Source organism: Pseudorca crassidens, chromosome 10 (assembly GCF_039906515.1).
Source record: "Pseudorca crassidens isolate mPseCra1 chromosome 10, mPseCra1.hap1, whole genome shotgun sequence".
In the NCBI taxonomy this organism is placed as follows: domain Eukaryota; kingdom Metazoa; phylum Chordata; class Mammalia; order Artiodactyla; family Delphinidae; genus Pseudorca; species Pseudorca crassidens.
In genome coordinates this window covers 77,066,721-77,086,937 of record NC_090305.1, presented here as the reverse complement: position 1 = coordinate 77,086,937, position 20,217 = coordinate 77,066,721, and the positions used below count along the sequence as shown (strand labels likewise).

Below are 20,217 nucleotides of genomic sequence, written 5' to 3'. Positions count from 1 at the left end.
TACTGCATCTTAGCATCCGTGTCTGTCTTTAAGACTGAGTTACTTTGGCTCCCCCCACCTATTCTGCTCCCCCTGGTAGTTGAGGTTGCCCTAGATCTGTCCCACTGTGTCCAAACTACCCTCATCTCTCACCTAGACTACTGCAACAGACTCCTACCTATCGATCTTCCTAATCTTTTCTTTATGTTCCTTTCCTCCACTCCCTCCCCTGGCCTCAATCCATTCTCCACACTGTAACCACAGTGATTTTCCTCAAACCATGTGGCCTGTAAGCCATTATCTGTTTGTTACATGACTATCCACCTTCATCTTGCACAATGCTACCCTTCATCCTCTGGGCTCCTGCCACATGGGTCTTCTTTACATATGAATATGTACCATACTACCTCCTACCACAGGGCCATTGTATATGTTGTTCCCTCTTCCTGGATCACTCTTTGCCTAGTTAACTCTTCCTCAACTTTCACATAACAACTCATAATCATGCCATCAGGAAGCCTTCCTTGACATCCATACCAAGACATTACTCCTCCTATTAAAAGCACTCTGGCAACATGCATCTCTGTCCTGTTACATGCTGCCACTACAGTGATATTTTTGTTTTTGCGATTACTTGATTAATGTCTGTTACAAGCCCCTAGGCCCTATCATGCACCAGATTGTAAGCCCAGTGAGGGCAAGGGCTCTGTTTGCTCTTGCTCACTACGTTATGGGTTTGCACACAGTTAAGCTTTCAACAAATGCCTACAGATGAGCGACTATTCCCACTCTCTACTACCATCATCATCTAGGGACTACTATCCTTCTCCTAAACTTCTCTGCTTTAAAGAAAAAAAAAAATCAACAGTGAGCTTCCGTCCATATCTCTTAAGCTTTACTTACTGAGTAATCACAGGGTGAGTCACTTAATGATTTTACTGCTTTAAATGTCGTTGTCTTTTCCTTATAAGTTATATCATCTTTTCACAGACACATGGTATTTTTGCCACAATACTGTCATGAGTAGAGGTTGATGACAGACTTTATGGAGGAAGGCTAAAGGGGAACAATAAAGGAAATAACTTTTCTGACCCTGATGTATCTTAAACCAATTAAGAAACCACAACAATAAAGCTTTTATTTTTTTATAATTGATTTGTACAGATTTGTAATCATTCTTAGCTAAACATTAAAAGATTACATTTTGCATTGCTGTCCTTTTTAACCCTAGTTATTAAATAGTTCATTTTCTCCTCTTTCTCATATACCCTACATCTAAATTCAAATCTACGCCCTGTTCAAAACCTTCCAATGACTCCCTATGATAATTAGAATAAAATCCAAAATCTTTATTTCACCTTAAGGCTCTTCATAATGTGGTCATTCATCACCTTTTTGATCTCCATTGTTCTCTTTCTCACAGGAGTTGGCATCACTGGCTTCCTTCCTGTTCCTCAAAGATGCACATGACTACCTCATAATCTTTGTACGTTCTTCTCTGGGCCTGAAAGACTCTTACCCCCAGATATTAGCCCAGCTCACTTCCTCACTTCCTTCAAGGCACTATTCACATATTCCCTTACTGAGAGTTCTTCCCTCATCACTATATCTACAGAGCACCCCATGTTGCTCAATAGCTCTTTATCTTTCTCTTTTCTTAATAGCACTTATCACTACTGATATTAAATTACATAATTATTTATGTGTTTATTCATGTATGACTCCACCACTATATTGTAAACCCCTCAAAGGTTGTCTAACCTGTTAAGCATCCAGAAGATTAATAATTATCCTACGAATGAATGAACATAATTTTCAATGTCCAACTATTCTGAATTATCTAACAGTTTCAATTTTTCATGTCAACTAGATTTTGAATAGGAAATAAATGAACTATTTAATAACTAGGGTTAAAAAGGACAGCAATGTAAAATGTAATCTACATGCAGAGGCGGGGCCAAATCCAAAGCTGAATCCCAGGAGATGTGCAACAATGAAGAGAAAGGGAAATCACTCCCAGCAGCCTCAGGAGCAGCGGATTAAATCTCACAATCAACGTGATGTACCCTGCATCTGTGGAATACCTGAATAGACAACAAATCATCCCAAATTGAGGAGGTGGACTTTGAGAGCAAGATTTATTATTTTCTCCCCTTTTCCTCTTTTTGTGAGTGTGTATGTGTATGCTTCTGTGTGAGATTTTGTCTGTATAGCTTTGCTTTCACCATTTGTCTTAGGGTTCTACCTGTCCTTTTTTTTTTTTTTTTACTTAAAAAAATTTTTTTTCTTAAAAATTATTTTTTTTAGTTTAATAACTTTATTTTACCTTACTTTTATTTTATCCTCTTTCTTTCTTTCTTTCTTTCTTTCTACTTTTTCTCCCTTTTATTCTGAGCCATGTGGATGAAAGGCTCTTGGTGTTGCAGCCAGGAGTCAGTGCTGTGCCTCTGAGGTGGGAGAGCCAACTTCAGGACACTGGTCCACAAGAGACCTCCCAGCTCCACGTAATATCACATGGTGAAAATCTCCCAGAGATCTCCATCTCAACACCAACACCCAGCTTCACTCAACGACCAGCAAGCTACAGTGCTGGACATCCTATGCCAAACAACTAGCAAGACAGGAACACAACCCCACCCATTAGCAGAGAGGCTGCCTAAAATCATAATAAGGCCACAGACACCCCAAAACAAACCACCAGACGTGGACCTGCCCACAAGAAAGACAAGATCCAGCCTCATCCACCAGAACACAGGCACTAGTCCCCTCCACCAGGAAGCCTACACAACTCACTGAACCAAATTTAGCTGAACCAAGATAAGCAAAATGAGAAGACAGAAAAACACACTGCAGATGAAGGAGCAAGATAAAAACCCAGCAGACCTAACAAATGAAGAGGAAATAGGCAGTCTACCTAAAAAAAGAATTCAGAATAATGATAGTAAAGATGATCCAAAATCTTGGAAGAATGCAAGAATCTTGCAAATCTTGCAAAATGCAAGAAACATTTAACAAGGACCTAGAAGAACTAAAGATGAAACAAGCAACGATGAACAACACAATAAATGAAATTAAAAATACTCTAGAAGGGATCAATAGCAGAATAACTGAGGCAGAACGGATAAGTGACCTGGAAGATAGAATAGTGGAAATAACTACTGCAGAGCAGAATAAAGAAACAAGAATGACAAGAACTGAGGACAGTCTCAGAGACCTCTGGGACAACATTAAACGCACCAACATTCGAATTATAGGGGTTCCAGAAGAAGAAGAGAAAAAGAAAGGGACTGAGAAAATATTTGAAGAGATTATAGTTGAAAACATCCCTAATATGGGAAAGGAAATAGTTAATCAAGTCCAGGAAGCACAGAGAGTCCCATACAGGAAAAATCCAAGGAGAAACATGCCAAGACATATTAATCAAACTGTCAAAAACTATATACAAAGAAAACATATTAAAAGCAGCAAGGGAAAAACAACAAATAACATACAAGGGAATCCCCATAATGTTAACACCTGATCTTTCAGCAGAAACTCTGCAAGCCAGAAGCGACTGGCAGGACATATTCAAAGTGATGAAGGATAAAAACCTACAACCAAGAAAACTCTACACAGCAAGGATCTCATTCAGATTTGATGGAGAAACTAAAACCTTTACAGATGCAAAAGCTGAGAGAGTTCAGCACCACCAAACCAGCTTTACAACAAATGCTAAAGGAACTTCTCTAGGCAAGAAACACAAGAGAAGGAAAAGACCTATAATAACAAACCCAAAACAATTAAGAAAATGGGAATAGGAACATACATATTGATAATTACCTTAAACGTAAATGGATTAAATGTTCCCACCAAAAGACACAGATTAGCTGAATGGATACAAAAACAAGACCCATATATATGCTGTCTAGAAGAGACCCACTTCAGACCTAGAGACACATACAGACTGAAAGTGAGGGGATGGAAAAAGATATTCCACGCAAATGGAAACCAAAAGAAAGCTGGAGTAGCAATTCTCATATCAGACAAAATAGACTTTAAAATAAAGACTATTAGAAGAGACAAAGAAGGACACTACATAATGATCAAAGGATCGATCCAAGAAGAAGATATAACAATTGTAAATATTTATGCACCTAACATAGGAGCACCTCAATACATAAGGTAAATACTAACAGCCATAAAAGGGGAAATCAACAGTAAAACACTCATAGTAGGGGACTTTAACACCCCACTTTCACCCATGGACAGATCATCCAAAATGAAAATAAATAAGGAAATCCAAATCCTTTAAATGATACATTAAACAGGATGGACTTAATTGATATTTATAGGACATTCCATCCAAAAACAACAGAATACACATTTTTCTCAAGTGTTCATGGAACATTCTCCAGGATAGATCATATCTTGGGTCACAAATCAAGCCTTGGTAGATTTAGGAAAATTGAAATTGTATCAAGTATCTTTTCCGACCACAATGCTACGAGACTAGATTATCAATTACAGGGAAAGATCTGTAAAAATTACAAACACATGTAGGCTAAACAATACACTACTTCATAACGAAGTGATCACTGAAGAAACCAAAGAGGAAATAAAAAAATACCTAGAAACAAATGACAATGGAGACACGATGACCCAAAACCTATGGGATGAGCAAAAGCAGTTCTAAGAGGGAAGTTTATAGCAATACAATCCTACCTTAAGAAACAGGAAACATCTCGAATAAACATCCTAACCTTGCAACTAAAGCAATTACAGAAAAAAGAACAAAAAACCCCCAAAGTTAGCAGAAGGAAAGAAATCATAAAGATCATATCAGAAATAAATGAAAAAGAAATGAAGGAAATTATAGCAAAGATCAATAAAACTAAAAGCTAGTTCTTTGAGAAGATAAACAAAATTGATAAACCATTAGCCAGGCTCATCAAGAAAAAAGGGAGAATCTCAAATCATTAGAATTAGAAATGAAAAAGGAGAAGTAACAACTGACCCTGCAGATATACAAAAGATAATGAGAGATTACTACTAGCAACTCTATGCCAATAAAATGGACAACCTGGAAGAAATGGACAAATTCTTAGAAATGCACAACCTGCCAAGACTGAATCAGGAAGAAATAGAAAATATGAACAGACCAATCACAAGCACTGAAATTGAAACTGTGATTAAAAATCTTCCAACAAACAAAAGCCCAGGACCAGATGGCTTCACAGGCAAATTCTATCAATCATTTAGAGAAGAGCTAACACCTATCCTTCTCAAACTCTTCCAAAATATAGCACAGGGAGGAACACTCCCAAACTCATTCTACAAGGCCACCATCACCCTGATACCAAAACCAGACAAGGATGTCACAAAGAAAGAAAACTACATGCCAATATCACTGATGAACATAGATGCAAAAATCCTCAACAAAATACTAGCAAACAGAATCCAACAGCACATTAAAAGAATCATACACCATGATCAAGTGGGGTTTATTCCAGGAATGCAAGGATTCTTCAATATACTCAAATAAATCAATGTGATACACCATATTAACAAATTGAAGGAGAAAAACCATATGGTCATCTGAATAGATGCAGAGAAAGCTTTTGACAAAATTTAACACCCATTTATGATAAAAACCCTCCAGAGAGTAGGCATAGAGGGAACTCTCCTCAACATAATGAAGGCCATATATGACAAACCCACAGCCAACATCATCCTCAATGGTGAAAAACTGAAAGCATTTCCATTAAGATTAGGAACAAGACAAGGTTGCCCACTCTCACCAATCTTATTCAACATAGTTTTGGAAGTTTTAGCCACAGCAATCAGAGAAGAAAAGGAAATAAAAGGAATCCAAATTGGAAAAGAAGAAGTAAAGCTGTCACTGTTTGCAGATGACATGATACTATACACAGAGAATCCTAAAGATGCTACCAGAAAACTACTAGAGCTAATCAATGAATTTGGTAAAGTAGCAGGATACAAAATTAATGCACAGAAACCTCTGGCATTCCTATTCACTAATGATGAAAAATCTGAAAGTGAAATCAAGAAAACACTCCCATTTACCATTGCAACAAAAAGAATAAAATATCTAGGAATAAACCTACCTCATGAGACAAAAGACCTGTATGCAGAAAATTATAAAACACTGATGAAAGAAATTAAAGATGATACAAATAGATGGAGAGATATACCATGTTCTTGGATTGGAAAAATCAACATTGTGAAAATGACTATATTACCCAAGGCAATCTACAGATTCAATGCAATCCCTATCAAACTACCACTGGCATTTTTCACAGAACTAGAACAAAAAATTTCACAATTTGTATGGAAACACAAAAGATCCTGAATAGCCAAAGCAATCTTGAGAATGAAAAACGGAGCTGGAGGAATCAGACTCCCTGACTTCAGACTATACTACAAAGCTACAGTAATCAAGACAGTATGGTACTGGCACAAAAACAGAACGATAGATCAATGGAACAGGATAGAAAGCCCAGAGATAAACCCACGCACATATGGTCACCTTATCTTTGATAAAGGAGGCAGGAATGTACAGTGGAGAAAGGACAGCCTCTTCAATAAGTGGTGTTGGGAATACTGGACAGGTACATGTAAAAGTATGAGATTAGAACACTCCCTAACACCATACACAAAAATAAGCTCAAAATGGATTAAAGACCTAAATGTAAGGCCAGAAACTATCTAACTCTTAGAGAAAAACATAGGCAGAACACTCTATGACATAAATCACAGTAAGATCCTTTTTGACCCACCTCCTAGAGAAATGGAAATAAAAACAAAAATAAACAAATGGGACCTAATGAAACTTAAAAGCTTTTGCACAGCAAAGGAAACCATAAACAAAACCAAAAGACAACCCTCAGAAAGGGAGGAAATATTTGCAAATGAAGCAACGGATTAATCTCCAAAATTTGCAATTTGCAAATGACAACGGATTAATCTCCAAAATTTATAAGCAGCTCATGCACCTCAATAACAAAAAAACAAACAACCCATTCCAAAAATGGGCAGAAGACCTAAATAGACATTTCTCCAAAGAAGATATATACAGACTGCCAACAAACACATGAAAGAATGCTCAACATCATTAATCGTTAGAGAGATGCAAATCAAAACTACAATGAGATATCATCTCACACCAGTCAGAATGGCCATCATCAAAAAATCTAGAAACAATAAATGCTGAAGAGGGTGTAGAGAAAAGGGTACAGTCTTGCACTGCCGGTGGGAATGTGAATTGGTGCAGCCACTATGGAGAATAGTACGGAGGTTCCTCGGAAAACTACGAATAGAGCTACCATATGACCCAGCAATCCCACTAATGGGCATATACCCTAAGAAAACCATAATTCAAAAAGAGTCATGTACCAAAATGTTCATTGCAGCTCTATTTACAATAGCCCAGAGATGGAAACAACCTAGGTGTCCATCATCAGATGAATGGATAGGGAAGATGTGGCACATATATACAATGGAATATTACTCAGCCATAAAAATAAATGAAACTGAGCTATTTGTAATGAGGTGGATGGACCTAGAGTCTGTCATACAGAATGAAGTAAGTCAGAAAGGAAAGACAAACACCGTATGCTTCAAACTCAGGGCTTGACTGGCTTCAGCATTTGAGTGAAAAAGCTTCATTCCTAACCACTGAACACTAGGGCCCAAGTAAGACTCCCCTACGTCCAATCCTGGCAATTGATTGGAATTCACAATAAGCATTCGGTTTGCTTCCTAAGAATGAAAACATACAGTTCTGGATTTACTGGTGTTAATGCCCACCAGCCAAAGATCAGGAACGTACCAGTCGATGAAGAAGTTAGGTTCATAGCTTGTTGCAACAAGGAAAAAAAACACACCAATGGGGAACTACGGGCATTTCAGTAAGAGGGGGTTCGAGCTTACAGGATTTGGGCTTACGTTAGCTGATTTGGGGGAGGGTGTAGGGAAGCAAGGCTTTGCTCTGGATTGGATCCTCTGAAGAAGCAGGGGTAATTCAGTAATTGTGAACATTAACAGATCTTATCTATATGACAGGAGAAATGAAATAAAGCATAGCTATAATTGGTAAAGAAAGACCAGTCATTCGTATTAGCCAGGGTAGGGAAATGTTTGGTCATTTGTGTGGGTTAGATAATGTTTATGTTCTTGTTTCTATTTAGACATGATTATGGAGTGGTCTTGTTTTGGTCTTGACCCATCATGGTCACATAGTAGCCTTTTCTGATGTTGGTATTCTGTGAAATGGTTCATTCACAACAACAACAACAACAACAACAACAATCACAAGGCCTAGCTGTGAGTGGCAGGCCAGCTCCCAGAGTCTATGTTTTATTGATGACGACATTAGCTAAAGTAGTTACATTCTAATTTCAACAACTTCAAACACGACAGGTATTCATTGGCAATAGTGACAACCAAGTAGAATCCTTTATAAAAATGTTGGGTCTGAGGAAAACTGCAGCCAAGTAATCACTTCCAAAGTGATTCCTGGATACTAGTATCTTCCCAAAGATTCTAGAAAATACATAGGCATCCAATAACATTGGATTTCCTGTGCCTATGCAGGTGGCGTCACAGAGAGCCTAAGGGTTAATGTGAAACCTGGGACAATCAAATGTGTGATGATGACTCTGATATTTGAACTAAGCATATATACACTGAATCATTTAAAGAATGTTAGAGAAGCTTTGTTTTGTATTAAATTCATTATAGTTAGAATTTTGAAATGTTGATTTGTCTGTTATTTCTAAAAAAGTACCATATATATGATGACATTAAAGTGGACATCTGCTTTTGGCTGTCCACCCTCTTCCTTCCTTGTAAGAAAACCCAGAGTTTCCTTTGGGAAACAATCCCTCCCCATTCCCAGTCTGGGTTTGGGTGGGCCCCATTCCCAGTCAATCAACATATCTCATCTCCTTGGTTGCAGTGACTGATTTAAAAACAGACACAATCCAGCCTTAAGCCAATTAGGATGCACGTTTATCTGACCATACTGATTGGTTCAGAGGTAGGCACAGGGTCGCAGATGACACAAATGAAGGTGAACTTCAGGACTTTGGCTCAAAATGCTCTACTTTAAGAATATGAGATTTAAGAATATATTGAGAATGCTACAGCCATCTTGTGAGCCCAAGGAGAGCTAGCATAGGGATTGAGCCAACCTAGAGGAAGGAGGGTAGAGAAAGGAATCTTGGCAATGCTGTTTGATCTGGATGCGGGTGGATCTGCTCTGAGTTGCTAAGTTATATGAATCAATAAATAATCAACCATTTATTGTTTGAGCCAGTTTCAGTTTAGTATTCAATCACTTTAAATACAAAGCGTGCTGATAGAACGAACATGCAAGCTAGTATCTTCTGATTTGGAAAACTTACTCAAATAAAGCAAAATTTCTATTATACGTATAAAATAGCAATACAATAGCAAAATAATAACATGATCACCAAGTAAGTTAAAGTACCTTCAAGGTCCAAAACTCTGTTTGCTCTGATGTGTTTTCGCTTGTTTGTTAACATTATGAGCTAGTTCATAAGTAATATCATTGTCATAAAAGGGTACTGATGCAACTTCTTCTCCAATGCTAACAATAACTGAATGACTTTTAAAAGTATATAATAATCTAAATTGTAAAAGAAGAAGTAAAACTGTCACTGTTTGCAGATGGCATGATATTATATATAGAAACTCCTAAAGATGCTACCAGAAAACTACTAGAGATCATCAATGAATTTGGTAAAGTTGCAGTATACAAAATTTATATGCAAAAATCTCTTGCATTCTTATACACTAACAATGAAAGACCAGAAAGAGAAATTAAGGAAACAATCCCATTTACCACTGCATCAAAAAGAATAAAATACCTAGGAATAAACCTATTGAAGGAGGCAAAAGATCTGTACTCTGAAAACCAGAAGATGTTCATGAAAGAAATCAAAGATGACACAAACAGATGGAAAGATATAGCATGTTCTTGGATTGGAAGAATCAATAGTGTCCAAATGACTATACTACCCAAGGTAGTCTACAGATTCAATGCAATCCCTATCAAATTACCAATGGCATTTTTCACAGAACGAGAACAAAACATTTTAATATTTGTATGGAAACACGAAAGACCCCAAAGAGCTAAAGCAATCCTGAGAAAGGAAAACAGAGCTAGAGGAATCAGAGTCCCTGACTTAAGACTATACAGTAAAGCTACAGTAATCAAAACAGTATGGTACTGGCACAAAAACAGGCATATAGATCAATGGAACAGGATAGACGGCCGAGAAATAAATCCACTCCCTTATGGTCAATTAATCTATGACAAAGGAGGCAAGAATATATGATGGAGAAAAGACAGTCTCTTCAATAAGTGGTGCTGGGAAAACTGGACAGCTACATGTAGAAGAATGAAATTATAACATTCTCTAACACCACACACAAAAATAAACCCAAAATAGATTAAAGACCTAAATGTAAGGCCAGACATTATAAAACTCTTAGAGGAAAACATAGGCAGAACACTCTTTCACATAAATTGCATCAATATCTTTTTGGACCTCCTGGAGTAATGAAAATAAAAACAAAAATAAACAAATGGGACCTAATTAAACTTAAAAGCTTCTGAACAGCAAAGGAAACCATAAACAAAACAAAAAGACAATGCACAGAATGAGACAAAATATTTGCAAACAAAGTGACCGACAAGGGATTAATCTCCAAAATGTACAAACAGCTTATGCAGCTCTATATCAAAAAAATAAACAATGCAATCAAAAAATGGGCAGAAGGTCTAAATAGACATTTCTTCAAATAAGACATACAGATGGCCAGAAAGCACATGAAAAGATGCTCAACATCATTAATTATTGGAGAAATGCAAATCAAAACTACAGTGAGATATCACCTCAGACTGGTCAGAATGGCCATCATCAAAAAGTCTACAAACAATAAATGCTGGAGACGATGTGGAGAAAAAGGAACTCTCCTACACTGTTGGTGGGAATGTAAATTGGTACAACCCCTGTGGAGAACAGTATGGAGGTTCCTTAAAACACTAAAAATAGAGCTATCATATGATCCAGCAATCTCACTCCCAGGCATATATCCGGAGAAAACCATAATTCAAAAAGATATATGCACCCCAATGTTCATTGCAGCACTATTTACAATAACCAAGTCACGGAAACAGCCTAAATGTCCACCGACAGAGGAATGGATAAAGAAGACGTGGAACACATATACAATGAAATGGTACTCTGCCATCAAAAAGAATGAAATAATGCCATTTGCAGCAATATGGATGGACCTAGAGATTATCATTCTAAGTGAAGTAAGTCAGACAAAGACGAATAGCATATGATATCACTCATATGTGGAATATTAAAAAATGATACAAATTAACTTATTTGTAAAACAGAAACATATTCACAGACTTTGAAAGCAGACTTGTGGTTGTCAGCGGGGGGAAACCTGGGGGAGAGGGATAAATTAGGAGTTTGGGATTAACATATACACACTACTGTATATAAAACAGATAATCAACAGGGACCTACTGAATAGCACAGGGAACTCTACTAAATATTCTGTAATAACCTATTTGGGAAAAGAGTCTATAAAAGAATGGATACATATATGTATAACTGAATCCCTTAGGTATACATCTGAAACTAACACAACAGTGTAAATCAACTATACTCCAATGTAAAATAAAAATTAAATTTAAGAAAAGTATATAATAATCTGTTTTATAAAACAATAAAATAGACTATTTGTAAACTGTGTTTAAGGTTTTTGATAAAGTATGAAAAAGGTAAGTTTCTGAGAGAATTTATGATTGCAAGTAAGTTTTATCCTCTGTCCTTTGATTTTTTAAATTAATTTATTGCATAATTTTGACCCTTTAAAAGTTCTTGCACTAAACTTTTTATTTTTACCTTCAATTGTAAATCCCCCTATTGTTCCACAAAACTATGACCGAAGGACATTTCTTTAAAGATCAGCACATATACATTTCTATTCATAATACCTGAACAAAAACATCAATTAGCAGTGTGGGTAACGAGTCTTTAATACTCAATCAAACCACACTAATTTAAGGCTCTAATAGAAAAGATTTTATTTTGCTTTTGTTCCTTTTTGTGGAAAAAAGTATAATTGTAGCCTTCAAAAGGGCCTGCATACTAAAATATTATTCAAGAATATCAAATTAAATTTCAAATAATCTAACAGGTAATGTAGTAAGAGTCCATCTGCTAGCTTATCTATAAATTATACATTGTCTTTCATTAAAATGGATCATATACTTCTCCTATCTAACCATAATCCTTCCCCCTGTGCTCTAAGTCTCATCACTTTCTCCTTTTCAGGCATCTCACGGTCATTTTTCTGTCTCTTGTTTGTATCTTCAAAATCCAAGTAACTCCCATTGGGAACAAATTGTAAAAACTCTCTGCAAAATGCCTAACACTGTAGCTGTTGTAGGTCCTTTACTCCTTTTCACTGTCAAACTTATTAATTGTTGTCTTCATTTGCTATCACCACTTCCTCTCTTGCCAATCACTCCTCAATCTACTGGAATCTGGCTTCTACGTGAATGGCTCTACAAAAGAAATCTTGCAGAGGTCACTGTTGATCTTCGTGTTACTTTTCAAGACTTATTTGACATCTTAGAAGCAGAGACATTTGTTGGCCTATCCCTGTTTAACTGAAAGGCTGTTTTATTTTATATATATATCTATCTTAATAGGAGTATCGGAGTATAATTGCTTTCCAGCGTTGTGTTAGTTTCTGTTGTACAACAAAGTGAATCAGCTATAAGTATACATATATCCCATATCCCCTCCCTCTTGAGCCTCCCTCCCATCCTCCCTATCCCACCACTCTAGGTCATCACAAAGCATCGAGCTGATCTCCTTGTGCTATGCAGCAGCTTCCCACTAGCCATCCATTTTATATTTGGATTTCCCTAATGATTAGTGATACTGAGCAACTTTTCATGCCCTTTATCGGCCATTTGTATATCTTTTTTAGATAAAGGTCTATTCAAATCTTTTGCCCATTTTGAATCAGGTTGTTTTTTGTTGTTACTGTTGTTGTATACATTCTTTGTATATTCTGAATGTATACATTATCAGATACATGATTTCCAAACATTTTCTCCCATTCCATTGGCTGCCTTTCAATGCTGTTGATCATGTCCTTTGAAGCAGAGAAATTTTAAATTTTGATGTAGTCTAACTTGTATTTTGTTTTTGTTATTGCCTGTCCTTTTAGTGTCATATCAAAGAAATCATTGTCAGATCAAATTTCATGAATCTTTTCCCTTTCCCCTACATTTTCTTCCAAAAGCTTCATAGTTTTAAGTTTTATGTTTAGGTCCATTTTGAATTATTTTTTTATATATTATAAAGTAAGGGTCCAACTTCATTCTTTTGCATGTGGATATCCAGTTTTCTATAGCCCTCTTATCACAAATCAACACTAACTGGTTTTAAGTTAGGGATAGTCATGTAAGAAAAACTTGCTACTTAGATCTAACAACTTTCATGACAAAATAAGAGCATTTATGTTATTTAAAAACAAACTGGCATTAAGTATCAACTCACTTCATTTAAACTTTCCAAAGATACATTTTACAAATATGTTCATTTTTTGAAACTTAAGTGCTTGCTATATAAAATTGATTTATTTAGGGAAGTATTCACAGGGAATACATAGGGAAATATTCAACTACTGGAATAGGTTTTTTTTTTCCTGAGAAAATCTTCAGGTAGTAATTTATTTTGGAAATTTCGAGTTTATGCATGAATTTTGGTTATCTAAAGGTACAGGCAGGAAACAGTCACTGTAGAGTCTCATAGACCAGAAAGAAAAAAAACAAAAAGAAAAAACATTTAAGGAGAAAAGCTAGAAACAGTAAAGCCCTCAGAAACTTTCCCCACACCGCACCTTCCTAAAAAATGATATCACTACTCTCAAATCAAAGGTCAAACAGATGACTCAGGTATCACTAATTTTTCTCATCTGCTTGAAACTACAAACTAGGCACCGTTTTTAAATTATTCTATCAACTTGGCATTAATGTCATTCATGAAGTTAGTTCATAATGTGGAATAAAATAACTCCCCAAGTATTAAACATTTCTAGATTATTGTGTAGCAAAAAAATTCTGATCATCAAACCAATATCTTTTTTCTTCCCATTATGCCAAATAATTAGATTATGAACTGCAACCAAAATATAAACTTCAAATATATTAAGGTAAATACTGTACATTCTTACTTCAAAAGAACACTATTTCTTGTCAAATTAATAACCATATTATCTAACTTGAATGACTACAATGTCATACAAAGACTCTGTCACCCTTTAAAACTGTTTCTAGTCTATTCCATTTTAAATACTATCCAATATCCTTTAATAATATTAATACACCGCCAAATTACTTTCTTTGTAGAACAAAGACAAGCACTTTAAAGCTTATAAAGTGACTAAGTCTTAATGTTGCCAAATTAAGTTAAGCAATTTAATGCAATTACTAATTGTACCAGCTTCTTTAAAAATTGTAGCAATTAGAGAAACTGTTTCACTGCCATTTATAATGTACATAAAAAACTTGGCTTAAGCAAAGTTGTTTGAGCAGGCTGGCTTTTTTCGGGGTTTGAGAGTGGGGGTGAGTGGGTGGTGCTGAATTCTAGTAGCCATTCTTGAAGTCATAGCCAAATCCAAGTTTTTGGTCACAGCTTGCATTCACCCACATCAAACAAGAGTATTTGGTATTATAAAATCAAATCTCTTCCCACCTCTGCTTTTGAGTTCATATTGTTAAAGTAGGGCACATGCTTATTTCTGCTTTATAGCCACCACTGTCAGTGTTAAGGGTAGTTCTCGCCATAGACAAAACAACTTTGATCTAAGTTGGGCTGCCTTCAGAGTTGTCCTATGCCTGGACAGGCCCGATACCACACTTGCTAATGAAAATCCAACTGTAAGTCTCCTGAACTTGTTATGAGTTAGGAGGATCAGGAGATGACCCAACCCTTGGACAACAGGGCCTTGGACTATCCTTTCTCTCAAGGAATTAAGGAGACTGAAGTAAATTTTACTGGTTCTTTCCAGCATTAAATTGAATAAATAGGTCATTTTAAAAACAAAACACCTGAGTAATAAGACTTACTGATGCACTGTGGTTAATCACTTCAACTCTGTAACTAGTTTTTCTATCAATAAATTGAGGTTATTAATATGTTTTCAATTGCTTTTTCCTTGTTTTCTCAACACCAAAACCTATGGCTGTCTTTTAAGAATATATTCATCTTTCACCTCCTCCCACTTTCATTCACTCATTCATTCAATTACTATTTTGTTATGCCAGGTACACAGTTGAAGTAGTATACCAAGCACTAGGGATTCAAGGGTAAACAAAACAGACATGGTCCCTGCTCTCTTGAAATCTACAGTCCATTAGAGATGGCCAATATTATAGACATACAAAATTTCAACAATGATTTCAATAATACTAAGAGCTAAGATGCTATGAGAACATATAAACCAGGGATTTGATCTAGTCAGGGATATCAGAGGAGTCCCTTAGAAAGGGGCCCTTGATGTAAACTCTATAGGATAAGTAGGCCTTAACCAAAGAAAGAAGAGAGCAGAAGTAATCCATGCAAGAGATCAGTACAAAGGCCTTACGGTGGAAGCAAACATGTTATACGTGAAGAACTATGAGAAAACTCAATGTTACTAAAATGAAGGGGGCCACATAATGTACAAAGAAACTGGAGAGGAAGACAGGCTCTATAGTCACAAAAGGGTTAGAATCAGGGGACCGATATGATTGAATTTGTGTTTTATAAAGATGACTGACTGCAACGTGGAGATAGATTTGAAAGGTGGCTGACATGGTGTGTAAATTAGGAGGATATTATAGTAGTTCAGAGAAGATTACAGGTAAATCAGAGTAGAGATAACAGTGGAGGGAAGGTAAACAGACTTTCAAATTATTTAGATAAAATGAATAGGTTTGGGTAATGGACTGAGTATGAGGAGTATATTAGCAGTAGATACACTGCTGTGTAAAAAATTACCCTAAACCTTAGCAATTCACAATAATTGTCTCATAACTTCTGTGCGTCAGGAACCAGGGTATGACTTAGTTGGGTGCCTCTGACCCAGGCTCACTAAGCTGCAGTCAAGGTGTCCACTAGGGATGCAGTCACCCCGAGGTGCAACCAGAGGAGGAGTCACTTCCAAGCCCACTCATGTGGCTGTTGACAAACCTCAAGTCCTCACTGACTGTTGGCCAGAGACATCAGTTCCTTACTACCTGCACCTCTCCAAGGGGCTAACACAGCAACTTGCTTCCTTCAGAGTGAGGACTGGGGAAGCTGGGGGATGGGAGGGGGGAAAACCAGAGCAAGCAAGGATATCAGAGTGAAAGAAGGCAAGCAAGAAGGAAATCAGAGTCTTTTTGTAACCTTATCATGGAAATAACATCTCGGAACTTTTGCCATATTGTATCCATAAGAAGTGAGTCACTAGGTTCAGTCCATACCCAAGGGGAGAAGATTACACAAAGGGCATGCCTACCAGAAGATGGAGATCATTGGGGGCCATTTTAGAGGCTGCCCATTGCAGCTAGTGAGGAAGCAGGAGGCACTGTGATATTAGTGAGATTGGGAAAGACAGGAAAGGCGCATGTTTGGAGAAGTTTTGTTTTGGACGTGGTGAGTTCAAAAGGACAGGTGCCTTTAATCTGATCAACAAATATGTGTTTATAAAATATCTACTATGTGCCAAGCATTACTCTAGGACATGGGAAATAATGATGAACACAGAAGTCCTCGCCTTCATAGAATTTACCTTCTAACAGGTGAAGATAGATGATAAATAAATAAATAAATTCATATAATGATGAGGGGTAAAAAGAAAATAACATAGGACAAAGGTTCAGGTTTTCTCTTCATCTGTGGTGTCAAAATACGTTCAGAGACTCAAGTATATTGTTAAAAGCCTTAGGATGTTCCCTAGATTCCTCCTGTACTCTCAGTGTACTTTTTTCCGCTCTTATAGTATTTATGAAAGACTACTTTATATTATAGTGCAAGTCATCCTTTGTGTTGACTTGAATCATCCAAAAATGCTATGCCTCCCCCCCAAAAGATATCTACATCTACCCCCTGGAACATGTGAATGCTTCCTTATTTGGCAAAAAAGGTCTTTGCAATGTAATTAAGGATGTTGAAATATGGAGATTACCCTGAATTATCCAAGTGGACCCTAAATGCCATCACAACTGTCCTTTTAAGAGACACACAGAGGAAAAGACACACACAGAAGAGGAAGAGGCACTGTGACTATGGAGGCAGAGATTGAAGAGATGCAGCCACAAGTCAAGGGACACCAGTAGCCACCAGAGATGGAAGAGGCAAAGGTCAGATTCTCCTACAAACCCTCCAAAGGGGGTGCTACCCTGCTGACACCTTGATTTTGGATTTCCAGCCTCCAGAACTGTAAGAGAATAAATCTGTGTTGTTTTAAGCCACCCAGCTTGTGACAATTTGTTACAGCAGCCACGGGAAACTAATATACCCTCCAATGTTAATTCCTACCACTGGATCCATGGCATTTATCACAATTGGTAATTATTTGTTTGTTCACTTTATTGTGCCTTGCCCCATGAATATGCAAGCTACACGAAGATGGGGGGCCTTCCCTATACACCTAGCTCTTAGTATAGTGTCTGGAATATACTGCATTCCTAAGAGTTATCTCTTAAATGAATGGATGGATAAATGTCCCCCATTAGATAACAAGATAGACACCATGTCTACTGACCATAATTCCCAAAGCCCCCAGCAGAGTCCTGCCAAAAACTGTTGTTGAACTAGGTTTGAGCTCTAGAAACCAAGTCTGAATTCTAGATATTGTACTGCAATTTACAGCTATGTGACAGCCCCACCTCTATCTTGTACACATCCAGTATTAGTGTATTCAAGTAAATTTGTTCCTTATCTTTCCTTCTTAGCCCTGACAAGAAGCAGGTCCAGAAAGCATTCATTTTCTCATCCTGTACATGATCCATGGTGCCACAACTAAAAATCAACACTGCATCCTTGAGTAAATTCCTAATCAACTCAGAACCTCAGTGATCTCAACTGAAAGGAGACTAACCCTTACTTCACAGGGTTGTGAACCACTTGGCCTATAGCAGGGGCTCCAGGAGTGGTACCTGACTACTGATTAACCCTGAGCCACTGACCTAACTCAGTTTTGAGTTAGGTACGAGCTCCGAACCAGCTCCATCACTTACTGGCCATGCGAGCTTAGGCAAAATATTTTACCTTTCGGAGCCACAGTTTCTTAACCAAAAACGGACGATAATACCTACATTGTAAGAGTGGTTCAGACACAGAACCAGTTAAACTTAAGAGAGCGCCTGGCTCAATAACGTATGTAGTTATTACTTTGGGCAAAAACCTTGGCTTTTTGAAGCGTGCAGTGACCTTCCTTGGGCCTTCTGAAACAATGAAAGGGGATGGCGGACCCTATCAGTGCCTCAACGAAGCCAAGTTTGGGAACCTTGAGCGAAAGGTTCCATGATTCCACGACTCCATTTCCTTCAGCAACCTACCAGTTATCAGTGTTTACAACGAAGAGAGACCAAGCCGACGTGACAGATTTTCTAGAAGAATCCAGCACCTGTGGTAGCTCTTAAGCCAGGTTAAGTTTAGGCTTTTTTGCAGACACAGGTCACGACTTAGTGCGGGCGCTGGTCACAGGTTCGGCGTCCCACCCTTTGAGCGAAAGACGGTCAGTTGCCTGGGCAACGCCTACGTCACTGCGTAGTCTCACGTGTCCGTCGGCGTGAAGCTCGGCCAGCGCCACGCGCAGGCGCCTCGTGGGAGCCAATGGGCGCGGTCGGAACGTACGCCCCGCTCGGCCGTCTTCTGAGCGGATTCGGGGGCGGGGTTGGGCGGCGGCGAGAACGCGCCAGCCTTTCTCCGGTGAGCAGGCGGGCGGTTGTCGGAGGTTCAGCGTCTGGGCTCTCTGTCACGTAGGTTACGCACACGCTCAGTCCCCTGGGGCCGCCCGGAGCCCGCCCAGGCAGCTGTCCCCTCCCAGACTCCGGCGTCCCGGAGGCGGGGCCGCGATGGTTCGGGTCGGGGGCCCGAGGTGGAGCTGACAAAGGGCGGAGAAGAACCTGGCCGAGTTGGGGCCGACCACGAAGCCCTTCCCCGCCCGTCGGGCCCTGGCTTCCCGCCCGCCGATTTCCAGCCGTCAGGGTCACGCTACTCCCTGGAAGCCCTGAATTCCGGTGCCCCTCAAGCCCCGGGCCCCCGGCGGGAATGTTCAAAAATGAGTACCAGGTAACCGGAAACGGCTCTCCAACCGGTCTAGCTTTGTACTGTTCGGTGAGATAGGTCACGTCCGGGTGAAGAGGAACCCCCCCCCCCCCCCAAGTAATACTGTCTTTCTCGGGGTAAGAAGGAACTAATGGATAAGTGGTCTTGACCCAAAAAGAGAAAGAAAAGAAAGCAACTGCCGTGTGGGCATATGATTTGACGTTCCCTCTCCAGCTCCGTGCTTCTCAAGGTGTAGGGATTCCCTGTGTTTCTGACTGAAATGCAGCCTTAAACCCCAACCAGATCTCCGGAATCAGAACCTTAAGGGCAGGACCCATAAACCTTGAGTTTTAACAGTACTGAGGCACACTGGTATTTAGGCACAGAAGCTGTTTAGCAGAGAGTGAATGAGTGAATGCATGAATGGGTTAAGCCAAGAAAGAAAATAAGCACTTTGGCCGTGTGCTGTTTTCTTTTCCCCCCAAATTGGGGGCGGGTCAGTGATTCTGAAAGGCTGTGGTACATTAAGATCATTTGGAGTACTTGTAAAAATACAAGTACTTGTAAAAATACGGATTTCCTGAGCCTCACGTCAAATAGAGTGAATCAGAATCTCTGTTGATGGGGCTAGTTAAATTACCTTTATAGCACCTTTCTCCATTTGATTCTGATGCAGGTGGTCTAAATACCACACTGAGGGAAACTGCTTCTGGGTCTTCCTCAGTCACTTTGAGTATCCTAGTGGGTCTCCAAAGCGCTCCTGCTTTCCTCACTTCACTGGGCACCTCCCTGATCTTCCTTGACCCTAGTCTCCTCCCCTCCCCTCCTACCTCTACCTGAGGTTACACTCTCCATTTACAGTCTGCCTGCTATC

At 38.6% G+C, this 20,217-nt stretch overlaps 1 protein-coding gene and 1 long non-coding RNA gene across 12 annotated transcripts in view; one reads left to right on the top strand and one right to left on the bottom strand.

The window, feature by feature from the left end:
• The window catches only part of LOC137232599 (uncharacterized), a 237,501-nt gene extending 218,540 nt beyond the window's left edge, over nt 1-18,961 (bottom strand). The window contains exon 1 of the long non-coding RNA XR_010947091.1: nt 18,632-18,961. This is a non-coding gene — a long non-coding RNA (uncharacterized lncRNA). The remainder of the gene's footprint in view (nt 1-18,631) is intronic.
• CFAP20DC (CFAP20 domain containing) overlaps nt 18,875-20,217 on the top strand; it is a 266,604-nt gene continuing 265,261 nt past the window's right edge. For 6 of the 11 annotated variants that reach the window (XM_067754980.1, XM_067754977.1, XM_067754978.1 and 3 more), the window contains exon 1: nt 18,875-19,004. In XM_067754980.1, the coding sequence (XP_067611081.1) occupies nt 18,909-19,004 (96 nt within the window). In that variant the 5' untranslated portion in view covers nt 18,875-18,908. Of the gene's footprint in view, nt 19,368-20,217 lie in introns of all 11 variants that reach the window. The other 5 variants (XM_067754979.1, XM_067754981.1, XM_067754976.1 and 2 more) reach the window with 3 other exon arrangements.